General features: G+C 41.2%; 1 protein-coding gene across 9 annotated transcripts in view; it reads left to right on the top strand.

Moving 5' to 3' along the window:
* Positions 1–12732, top strand: part of MACF1 (microtubule actin crosslinking factor 1) — a 292674-nt gene that overhangs the window by 43763 nt on the left and 236179 nt on the right. For 5 of the 9 annotated variants that reach the window (XM_073552025.1, XM_073552031.1, XM_073552027.1 and 2 more), the window contains exons 2-5: positions 5373–5434; positions 7122–7211; positions 7974–8051; positions 8762–8854. In XM_073552025.1, the coding sequence (XP_073408126.1) occupies positions 5373–5434; positions 7122–7211; positions 7974–8051; positions 8762–8854 (323 nt within the window). Of the gene's footprint in view, positions 1–5372; positions 5435–7121; positions 7212–7295; positions 7389–7973; positions 8052–8761; positions 8855–11853 lie in introns of those variants that run through there. The other 4 variants (XM_073552024.1, XM_073552030.1, XM_073552023.1 and 1 more) reach the window with 3 other exon arrangements.

Here is a 12732-nt window from a genome sequence, read left to right on the forward strand (position 1 = left end):
CATCTCCAAAGACCTGAATGTTCCTGTGTCTACCGTGCGCAGTGTCATCAAGAAGTTTAAAGCCCATGGCACTGTGGCTAACCTCCCTAGATGTGGACGGAAAGGAAAAATTGACAAGAGATTTCAACGCAAGATTGTGCGGATGTTGGATAAAGAACCTCGACTAACATCCAAACAAGTTCAAGCTGCCCTGCAGTCTGAGGGTGCAAAAGTGTCAACCCGTGCTATCCGTCGGCGTCTGAAAGAAAAGGGACTGTATGGTAGGAGACCCAGGAAGACCCCACTTCTTACCCCGAAACATAAAAAAGCCAGGCTGGAGTTTGCCAAAACTTACCTGAAAAAGCCTAAAACGTTTTGGAAGAATGTTCTCTGGTCAGATGAGACAAAAGTAGAGCTTTTTGGGCAAAGGCATCAACATAGAGTTTACAGGAGAAAAGAACACGGTCCCTACAGTCAAACATGACGGAGGTTCCCTGATGTTTTGGGGTTGCTTTGCTGCCTCTGGCACTGGACTGCTTGACTGTGTGCATGGCATTATGAAGTCTGAAGACTACCAACAAATTTTGCAGCATAATGTAGGGCCCAGTGTGAGAAAGCTGGGTCTCCCTCAGAGGTCATGGGTCTTCCAGCAGGACAATGACCCAAAACACACTTCAAAAAGCACTAGAAAATGGTTTGAGAGAAAGCACTGGAGACTTCTAGGGTGGCCAGCAATGAGTCCAGACCTGAATCCCATAGAACACCTGTGGAGAGATGTAAAAATGGCAGTTTGGAGAAGGCACCCTTCAAATATCAGGGACCTGGAGTAGTTTGCCAAAGAAGAATGGTCTAAAATTCCAGCAGAGCATTGTAAGAAACTCACTGATGGTTACCGGAAGCGGTTGGTCGCAGTTATTTTGGCTAAAGGTTGTGCAACCAAGTATTAGTCTGAGGGTGACAATACTTTTGTCTGGCCCATTTTTGGAGTTTTGTGTGAAATGATCAATGTTTTGCTTTTTGCTTCATTATCTTTTGTGTTTTCTCATTTAAGACAAATTAAATGAAGATAATAATACCAAAGAATTTGTGTTTGCAATCATTTTCAGGAAGAAACTGAGTATTATCTGACAGAATTGCAGGGGTGTCAATACTTTTGGCCACAACTGTATGGAGTGGCCCCATGGTATTTATTGCAATGGCAAATGAGTTTTTTGTATTTTTGCTTTGATTAAATGGTTATCTTCATACTATAGTCTCAATAACTTCAGTGCTTGTTGCATGTTTTTTGTGAGCTCATCTGCCATTTTTTTGGGGTTCAACTAGCTGCTATATATAATTACCAAAGCACTATATTGATATATTTATCTCTGTTAATATATGTCAGTCACTGCCCGTTTTTCTGGTTTTGACTAATGAACATCCATTATATTGTCTTTAAATATGTATTTTGATAAATTTTGTGTGAGACAATCTTTATACATTCCTTTTATCCTTGTTTTTATAAGGGTATTAGTATTTTGAATTTTTATGGGTACTTATTCAGTCTAATAAAGTATAGAGAAATGTAGTATTACTTTAAGACAGCTCCTCATAGTTCAGGAAGCTTTTGGTTATTTTTTTTTTTTTACTGCTGCTCTGTAACCCCTGCACCTGTCACTCTAAACAGATATGACAACCTGAAAATCACTGTGCAAATATTATCTATGATACTGTTCCTAGGGCTAAGCTACTCTTAGAAAATGGTTTCAGATATGCTACTGGTGTGTATGGTAGGAGAAGTGTCCTACATACTAAGCGATATCCATATGGCTCCATTCACTCAAGAGTCTGTATTGAAGACAACCTTTTTGTGGTACAGAATTGTCAATTGGACTTCACTATTCCATTAAAAGGTACATAGTAAAAAAAAAAAAAAAGGGTATACAGTGTGGTGTACATTCTCCTTTTACACTGGGACTCTATGAACAAATTATCTTTCTGTATTCTTATGCTGTGGGATATGTTGCAGCCGTCTTATATGACAAATGGAAGCTGAAAATGTAGTGTGAACATTGCCTAGTAATCCAATACCGCTTCTAGGACACTGTATACAATATACTATAGACCGATGATTGCCTCTTTCTTATTATGCAGGTGATGTCCCGACTTATTTATTTATTTTTTTAATCTCGTTTGATAAGATTGTCAAAAAGGGAAGCTATCATCAGAAAAGCAGTTTAAACATTTGTAACCCTAAATAATATGTAGTGTGTTCTCCATGGTGAACCAAAATACACAACACAGGAAAATGTGCCAGGAACCAAAATATAATGAAAACTGTATTTTAAAAATCAGAGACTAAAACGTGATGGGTGAGCTACTATGGGAAACCCCTAAGAACAAATAACTGGTGCATATGTGTGTGTGGGTATATTCACTGTAAATCAAATTACAGGCTGATCTAACTTCAGTGGAAATTTCTCAAGACAAGGAAATGATGCTTAGCAGTGTGTATGACCTCCCTACAATGCCTGGGAATGGCCCTGATGAGGTGGCGGATGTTCTCTGGCTATGTGCACACACAGGAAAAGTGGTGCAGAATTTTCTGCACAAAATCCGCATCTCCTGGCAGAATCTGCAGCCACGGATTTGCCGCTGTTTTTATGCGGATTTGCCGCAGAATTGATGTGGATTTTGTGCTGATTTTCTGCAGTTTTTGCCACTGCGGATTTCTATCATGGAGGGGTCCAGAAACGCTGCAGATCCGCACAAAAGAAGTGACATGCACTTCTTTTAGATCCGCAGCAATTCCGCACTGATTTTCCTGCACCATCTGCACAGCTTTTTTTTTTTTTTTTTTTTCCATTGATTTACATTGTACTGTAAATCACAGTGCGGATCTGCAGCGTTTCTGTGCCGAAAAATCCGCTGCAGATCCGCAGCAAATCTGCCTCGTGTGCACATAGCCTGAGGGATCATCTTCCAGACCTGGATTAAAGCTTCAGTCAACTACTGGACAGTCTGTGTTGTAACATTTGGTTTGATGGATGGAACGAGACATGATGTGCTCGATTGGATTGAAGTCTGGGGAACAGGCAGGCCTCAATAGCATCAATGCCTTCATCATGCAGGAACTGCTGACACACTTCAGCCATATGAGGCCTAGCACTGTCGTGTCTTCAGAAGGAACCCAGGGCCCAGTGCCCACACGGGCAGTCAGTGCATATATAGACATGTGAAAATTGATTATTTTGTTCCTAGAGATTTCACACAGTTGCTCACCAGTCAGATTTTTGTCTGTATTCTGGGATTATTTGTGCCCATTGTTTATTCAATAATAATTTCTGATTTTTTAATTTACTGATTTCATTATATTTTGTTCCTGGCACATTTTTCTTTAAGTTGTTTTTAAAAACAAAATTAGTAATTTTGTAATTTTCACCAGCCATTGGCGCTTTTTCTTTATTTTTTCTTTTTAAAGCTCTTGCTTTCTTTCCTTTCAGGACAATTTTACAGCAAGTGCCTTACTATCCGAGGCAGGATTATTATGATGACAACTCTATACACAACTAATAACACAGAATCCCCCCATTTACAATATCACAACTGACCCTGCTCTCCCCATGGTTGGGGTCTGACCATTGTAGCAATGTACATGTGTTGTTTCCTTAAACAGGAAGATAGGGTCTAAAAAAAAAAAAAAAAAGCCCAGTGGCCAGTTTGAAAAATTCCTGATTTCTGTAAAAATATCATGATATATAAAAAAAAATTGCCTAAAACATTTTAAAAATACATTTAACCCAAAAACCTATAAACAGTATGTAATTTTCTATTGATAGCTTCCCCTTAAGCTTAGATAACTGATGGATACCTGTTGCTCCTAACTCCCCCATACACGAGTGCTTGAACATGTGTTCTCTCCGGAGAGAGTGGCGTAAGCTGCTGCCATACATTTTTTGGCATAATGAAAAGATTGGGAATTAAAAGGAAGCCGCCATACATGATGGCTGACTAGTTTTACCAACTTATATCTCCGTGGAACATCACAGAAGCTACTACCAAACATTGAAACTCAACGGAGACTGTTCCCTTCTGTATAACTCTGTGAATGTTTCCGTTATTGAGCGGAAAGATAATGAGTACATAAAGTGATAGGGGACTTATAAAGGATGTGTGACTGCATGCTAGCAGTGGAGTACCTAGCCATATACGGGAGATTATCATGCCTTAGCTTCTAGTGTTTTAAATGTTTCACATTGGTAAAATTAACACTGTCTGAGTGATTGGATTATTACGTAGTTCTGGCTGCAAGGGCACAGGGGGCATTATTGTGTAGTGTTGCTGCTTTGTAGAAGACGTGCAGATTTTGTATAACCTCCCCTATACAACTCTATGGTGACAGAGGGATATTTGGCACTTGCCATGTCCTTGTGTGGAATTTCAGCTTCTGATAAGCTGGACAGAGGAGGAGATCTTGCCTTTTCCATCCCTCCCCCACGCCATGGAGAAGTGTCAGTGCTCAGTCTTGTCTCTTTATATGACTAGAGGCTGTGCTGAGTTTGGACTGATGTAGAGGTAAGGGGAGGGATAAGGTGGGCTTGCATGCTATGTCCCAGCTGGGGAAGAGGCGGGTGCATACCTGAAGATGATGTGGAGCTCAGGTGGCCACATGCTGCAACAGCTTCCTGACATGGAAAAGACACCTCACAGAAGGAGAACACCTAGATCCTGCATGTCTCAGATTGGCCTTTCTGCGCCCTAATTTCAGATCTCACGTGGGGGCTCCAGGCAGGATGTAGGAGGAGCACCATATAGAAGAGTTGCTACTGCCGGTTCCTGCAGCGACGGCCCCCCTAAATGAAAGCAAGGTGCAGCAAACGTCTGCCATGTGGTCAGTTTGTGGGCCAAGACCATCCAGTTCCCACCTGGTGTGCCTCATGTGCTGCATGGGTTAGTATAACTTCAGCATAGTTGGGTCGGGTGTATTCAATGTGCACTGAGCACGGCTTGTTTCACTTCCCCTACGCCACAGTATATTTAGCAATAATCCGTTTGAGTTCACATCCTCAGGATAAGGTACTGCATGTGTGGTGAAGCAGGGCAGAGAACTGCCAAGATGAACCTACCCTGCGTCTGTATGGTATTCTGCCTTTCCTGCTTGAAACAGGTCTCACCAATGTCAAATGCTTTTCCAAACCCCCCACCCAATACACAATCTCTTATCTCTGCCCTAACTCCAAACTGTGTCTTTGGATTATTGACTCTCAGTTAATCCTGGCGGAGAATGGGCTGCTGAGGAGTTTGCTGGATTAGGATAATCTCTTGCCTGTGGAGGGGTGGGAAAGTGACCCTGCGGGGTTAGAGGTCACAAGCACCTGTCATTTTCACTTTTTACATAATTTTTTTTATTGCAGATGAAAGAGACAGAGTGCAGAAGAAAACATTCACCAAATGGATCAATAAGCATCTCATCAAGGTAGCCCAGCTTTTCTATTGTTAGTTATTGTTTTTGTCATTTTAATTTGGGATATTTTACACTCTCCTTATGTTGAACATATTTACATCTTGAAATCTCCAGTCCAAAGTTGTAATGATTTTCAGCATAAAAGGTAATGCAAATCTACATTTCTGTATGTAGCCATAAACTTGAGGCTTCAATATTGGACACAGGGTTTCTCCACCAAACTAACAGTCGTAGTATGACAACACTAGTTGTGAAGGCAAAATAACCTATTCACAAAGGTGTGTTTCCCACAATTCAACAAGGCAGGAGGCCGGCAATCTATGTCCACTTGGCTTTTTTCCTATTCCAGTTCTGCCGATCTGCTTCTTGCAGGCATTCAATAGAACCGTCATTGTTTGCATCCATTGGATTAAAGTCCCACATAGGGTATCCGCACATGTTAAGTGTTTGCGGTAGAAATTTCTGGACCAAAACATTGCAGTTTACAGGATCAACAAAATGAATGGGCTTTCTGAAGTCTCATGCACACGCTTATTTTTTCCTTTCAGATGTGAAGTAGTTTATATTCTGCAGCATGTCAATTGTTTCATTAGTGTTCTTCACCAATTCAAATGAATATGGAAAAAAATCATCCAAAACGAATGCAAAAAACGCACTTAATTTATGTCACGTATTTACTGTCAAGAGATGCGTGTTTGGTGCTAAATTTCTGCTGCAAATACTTAATGTGTGCTCATTCATATAGTTGTGCAAAGATCCAATTGTGATCCTACCAAGACTTATCTCGGCCTTTATAGCCATGTATCCAGGTGGGCTTCTCATTACCAGTACAGATTTGTACATAGACAGTTCAATGTCTATGGTGCTGATGACAATAGTCAAGTACAGTGGTCGACTGTTTCCATCAACCTTATAGACGTGGAGCTGTACTGTGCAAGTATCACCACCGAGAAGCACTTGTGGGCTTATGACATTTGTTCTAGCTATCGAAGTTACCGTATTTTTTTAAGGGGTAACCTCTTTAAAAGATTTTTACTGTCTCCAGACACACAGACACACCAGCCTTTCTCCACCTATCTTTTCATCCACTCTCTCGCAACCTGAGGGATCTTTTATCACTTCACTTCGATGTCACCAAAGGGCCTTCTGCACTTTTTAACCTTGGAAATTGCACTTTGTAATGCAATACTGACATTATCAGTGCAGTTTATGGTTTGTAAAGTCATAGTGTCCTTTTTGGGGATGGTGGCCCTGGGCAAATGACTAATTTCTTCTTAACACACGCAGTAACACGTAATTAGTTCTGGACTGGGACATTTTCTCCCATTCCTGTCCAGACACAATTTTTTTTTTTATATCTTTTTGTTTGTGATACATGATCGTTAATGTTTATGAAATTTCTATGGTTATTCTTTCTTTTGGCTGATTTTTTTTTTTTTCACTTATTTTGCACAACATGCCCCTATCAAGGTTTTAGGTGGCTTTTTCTTTTAAACATATTTCAATCTATATTATATATATATATATATATATATATATATATATTTTTCTCCTCTCTGTTTCAGGAGCTAGTCCAGGCTGTAAAATAATATCTTCTCCTGTTGGCAACCCGTTTTACTCCTGGCATTTATAGCAAAATGAAATAATGAGCTTTGTTATAATATATAATATTTGTTGTTATTGTTTTCGTTCCAAACAGGTTCGTAAACACATCAATGATCTTTATGAGGATCTGCGGGATGGCCACAATCTTATCTCCCTTCTGGAAGTCCTGTCCGGAGTCAGACTTGTAAGTATCTATTATTTACTTCCTCTGTATGCTCTACCATCAAATGCTCCCTTATCCTCACAATTTCATTGCCATGTCCATCAGAACAAGGACCCTGAGGCTCCACGGAGCCTGCGACGCATCCCATCCCACCGCCTGTTGATGAGGGAGGAGTCTGAAGACAACCCTGATGATGCTGTATGTCACTATGGCAGTCATTGTGTCCGATAATCCAGTGTGAGGAAGAAATCCACACTGGGTGATCTGGTCACCAGCACAACACGGGATGATGGGAGGTGGATGTGTGCTGTGGTTTTCTTATAGCATGAGCATGACGGAAACCTAATAACTATGGCTTGAACGACAGTTTGGTTCACAATGCCTCCTTCGGTCAGTCACTACAAGCTATTAGTGCAATGGCTTCCAGCCTTGTATCGGAGGAGGCGCAAGGCGTGTGGTTTTTGGTTTTCTATAATGGCTCACCATTTTTCATCACAATTTTCTAATGAACACCCATATTTCAGCTTTTCTCATGGCTAACCTTTCTGAGAAATCCTTGCAGTGTCCTCTAGTTTTCTTTCCATCCATTCAGTCTCAAGATTCCGTACCTTCATATTTCTGCGTTCTTCTATCTGTTCTGTTCCAATGTTACCATTGTCCTTACATTTGCACAAACTAATGATTCTTTCTAACAAACTCTACAGCATTTTCTGCTTTTCTTGAACACCTTTACTTCCACCTTCTTGTTTAGCTTTCATTATAACTTCCTATTTGCCTTTAAAGCCTAGGGAGAAGGGCCGAATGCGTTTCCACCGGCTTCAAAATGTGCAGATTGCTCTGGACTTCCTCAAACAACGTCAGGTAAAGAAGATAGGTGGCTGACAGAGATATATACCTGCTTTGAAAAAATATACTTTATTAGATAATTATTAATAAAGGTAGTTGGTGATATAGATAACGTAAGAGGCATATAATGCTAATGAAGATAATTCTCCAAAAACGCCCAACTACATGGCATTCAAATGCCCTATTGCACCCTATTTTATCCCAACCTTGCCGCGGAGGTTGGCACCCTAATAAGTGCAGTTGGCACCCCCGTTTCCTGTCGGCTGCCCCTGGTGTGCCCTAGAACATCCTAATAACATTTGGGACCAATATACCAATTGAATAATAACAAGATACAATGAGTCACTTACAAAGAATACACATAATTATTAGACAAAGTATCCCAAAAGATAAAATGTGGATGTCGAAATAGAGCAACTGTGCATGAGACGCTCAAGCTAATATAAACGTATAGACATGCGATGAAATGACTTGTTCACGATCACTACTTTCACCTCAACGCATTTCCCCTTAATAACGGTTCCTCAGGAGTCTATATTGGGGTCTTAAAAAGTGCTATACTTTGCTTCTGTGTGGGGTGAGCATTGTGTAATAGCGCGCTCCGACGCTCATCAGAGAAGGAACCCTCTGTGGATGGTACAGAAGGTAATAGGATGAAATACTCACTTTTGTCAGGTTTCTGTCAGATGGATAATATGTACTAAGGATTTCTAATTTATCTTTAGGTGAAATTGGTTAACATCCGGAATGATGACATCACCGATGGCAATCCAAAATTGACCCTTGGATTGATATGGACAATAATCCTGCATTTTCAGGTAAATACCATTTAACATTAACCGTATACCATTAACATTCACTACTGATCATAGCAGTGTAAACGTGACCTTACACATGTCTCCTGAACCCCTATAGTATGTTGAGTTTCCATAATGCTTTAAACCTAACCGAAACTGCTGTGTGCGTAACTAAGACGAGTGGGGTAGCGGATACTTAGACCCTATTTACATGCAGTGGGGGAAAAATGTGTATGGACAAAAAGGCAGCAGATTACCCTTTAACTCACATAAGGGCAAATCTTTGTGTATTTCCAGTGGTTTGTTTTTTTTTAAATGTTAAATTTGACATACGTGTAATCATGCTCTTAGAAGTGGCTACAAATTAATGGCCATATATTGGTACAAATTAAATGTTTGCAAAGTCACGAGTGTCTGCACCTCCCACAATGCTGTGACGAAATATAGGCACACATGCACTCCACTTAAATTTTTTTCTCCTTGATTTCTGCCAGAATACAGGTCCATTTAGCTTGGTAATTCTCCTGCAATATTTAGTTTGTACAGTTATTTATTTTCATGATTTAGATTGGTCCCTTTCCAATTTGAGGCACATTTGAGTAAAAGTCTCATTTGTAAATGGATGCTTACCGGTATTGTCTGGTTCTCCGTTTTGCATTTCTTGTAGCAATAGGCAAAGTATTCTGAATCTACTGATTTCTAGTACTCCCAGAGCCAGTGGTGATATGGAACATAAACTAAAAGATATTCCCAATAGAAAAATGTATGCTGTACCGCCTAGGTCCCCCACCAATACTGAGAATCATTGGGCTAAAGTGCTGGTATGGCACTGTAACATCTTCACATTTCTCAGCAGTCAGACCTGCCCTGGTCACAAAGTGATGGCATAGTATTTTACGATAGGAATTCCCATTGCGTTTTTTTCTGTATGTTTTGACTAGCTTGGCCTGTGCAAAATCTTTGCACATTGGTTGTCGGGGGCGCAGGCAATTTCAGAAAAAGCAATCTGGTCAAATGTAAATGTATTTCATGAGCTGAAGAACACAGACAGGTATTTATATCTGTAGATTGGTAATACAATAAATTGTTTTGATAGAGGGCAAAAAATGTCTTCCGGTTGAAGTGCCACCTGCAGGTTTATGAAAATAAATGTTTAAACATATTTAGTGATAAAATCGTGAGTGTGTAGTTTGTTTTGCTGTTTTCTTGCTGAAGGGAGCAAGTTTACCTTTCAAATGGTGTATCGTGTGTGTGAGGCGAAGTAATCAGCAAAAAAGCAGTGCATGTTTACGAATGTTGGTAGTGTGCTTTGGGGTACTGTGGTGCCACCCACAGGTAACTTTTCCTTACTGCAGGTTTATGAAAATTAATGTTTAAACTGTATTTTGTGATCAAATTGTGGATGTGTGGTTTGTTTGGCTACTTTCTTGCTGAAGGGGGCAAGTTTACCTTTCAAATGGTGTATCACGTGTGTGTGTGTGTGTGTGTGTGTGTGTGTGTGTGTGTGTGTGCGCGCAGTATGAACGGGGATACAAAGGAATCACCGAAAAACAGTGTTTAGAAATAATAGAATAGATTAATGACATATTGCTATTAGCGCAATGACTGAAGTTCTGCCCTGAATAGCGCCACTCCTGACCCTGTCCTTTACAGGTACTACTACACAGCCCAGGTCACTAGTATTCCATATAATGTCTTTGTTGTACTTTTCTATAAATCTTTATTATTGGAATATCCTCTTAAAGAGGATATCCGGGGCTTTACACAAAAAAAAAAGTGTCTAAGCACTAACGGGCAAGTAATTGCAACTTACCTGCCTGTTGTTCACAGCGCCATTCTTCCCCAGCACAGATTGGTCACAGGCTGCTCATGCCAGGGTTTCAGCTGCCTGTGCTTTCCACTCTGCTCTGGTGACTGGGCAGGATTTCTGAGATCATTCCGATCGACAGCCGGCTCCCCCAGTTAGGCAGCGGGGATCCGGCTGTCAATCAGACTGACCTCAGAAGTCTTGCGCCGTCGACAGAGTGGAGTGGAAAAGAAGCCTCTGACGTGTAGATGTGACGTCAGCAGAGGCTTCTGAATCCCCGTCAGGAGCCGTCTGTGACCCCTCTGTGCCAGGGACGAATGGTGCCTTGCTCAACAGGCCGGTAAGTTGCAATTACCTGCCTGTTAGATCAAAAGTGACCAGCTTTTGCTACTAATTTATTCCCACTGACCCCTAAGGTTTTTTCTTTTCTGCTGTACAATTGGAGGTATGGGTCTTTTTGTTTAGTGCTTATTTTTATGCTCTTTACCAAAGCGGTATTGTTCACAGGGTATTAAAGCTAAACAGCCTTTAGACATGTCCCCAGAAAATCTTGTTAGCCACGCCTTCTTAACAAAGACCATAAAATGAGCACTAAATAAAAAGACTTTCATCTCTGGAACCGTATCGTATGGTGGTAGTAAAGCTAAAAATAAATGGAATAAAATAAGAGCACAAACTGGGCATTTTTACCCCAATGACAGGCCCTTTTTGAAGTTCATATTTTTGCCTCCTTACACAATAAAATGTGATGTATTGATTAACATGAAGTATAAGACTTAATGTATGCGTACTAGACAAATATCGTTTTCTATATTAAGCTTTACCTGTAGACTGTTCTGCAGCCTTCCATGCACCACAATGGGTAAGTCCATTATTTAGTGCAGCAGGTAGTGGTGCTGGTTCTTATTTATGGCCAGAAAAGAAATGTAAGAAGAATGCAAGGACAACCATATATTTGTGTTAGATGAATAACTCTTGTAACAAAGTGGTTTAAAGGCTGAAACGCTCTGCAGATATACCTATTATAAATTAGTACTGGTCCTTCTGAAGTTAATTTATAGATAGGGCATTGTGGGTCCTTTGTATACGCATCACTTGGCTTCTCTGGCTTTTTATTGCATGGCTCTTACTCCCCCTCCCTTCCCAGCACTCATCCCCCTCTCTCCTCGTACGGGGTGGGGATAAGCCACCTCACTAATACAGAGATCGGTCCATCCAATCAGCGCTAGGCTTGGTGTAAGGTGCCTGTGATCTGAACACTGCAGAGAGATGCTGGGAGATGTCTCAGTCTGTAAGATGTCTGTCTGAAGCAGGCATCAATTGCGGGATGAGAGGGAGGATGTGTGCTCCTTCCCTAGTGACATGTCTACATTGCAAGCAGAAGGTGGTGCTCCGAGGAGTGGATCCTTTTCTTGTCTGAATGCACGTATTGTATGTGCCGTATAAATGCAGTGGAGACATGGGGAATTCTGTCAGCTGTGTGCGGAAGCCCAAGGAGAAGAGACCGGGGAAGGAGAAGGAGCCTCAGTCTGGAAAGAAAAAGAGACGGTTTAGGAGAAAGAAAAAAGATGAAGGAGCTAAGCAGGAAACTGAACAAATGGATCAAAAGAACGAAAAAGGAGAAGAAGCAAAGGATGTATCAAATAATACATGTGCCTCTACTGAAGATCCTGCAAGCACCGACAGCATTCTTCAAGAAGAAGGGAGAGTGCTCCAGGTCAGGGAGACATTTCATGGCATGGTGCATAGAGCTCAGCTGGTAAATCCAAGATCTACTCCAGAATCCCCACCATTAGGAACCACAGTCATCGCTCGTATAGTGGACAATCCAGCAGAAAAGAAGCAGCGATCTTCCAGCACTATGGTGGCTTTTGATTGGGGTGGGAATAGCCGAGCTGTTCTTCTGCCTATCAAGGATGATGACCTGGACAAGTCTGTTAGCTATAGGACTAGCTCTGGTGAAGAAACTAACCTTGGATTGTCCTCTCTGGCAAAGGATAAAACAGAAAGGGGTGTACCTGTCACCCTGTCCTGGGGTCCAGAGCTCTCTTCCTCAGGGTATGGCAGCGAGCCCTTATCTCAGCTGGAGCAG

The sequence above is a fragment of the Dendrobates tinctorius genome, unplaced genomic scaffold, assembly GCF_039654945.1.
Source record: "Dendrobates tinctorius isolate UK_male_01 unplaced genomic scaffold, ASM3965494v1 ptg000183l, whole genome shotgun sequence".
NCBI lineage: Eukaryota > Metazoa > Chordata > Amphibia > Anura > Dendrobatidae > Dendrobates > Dendrobates tinctorius.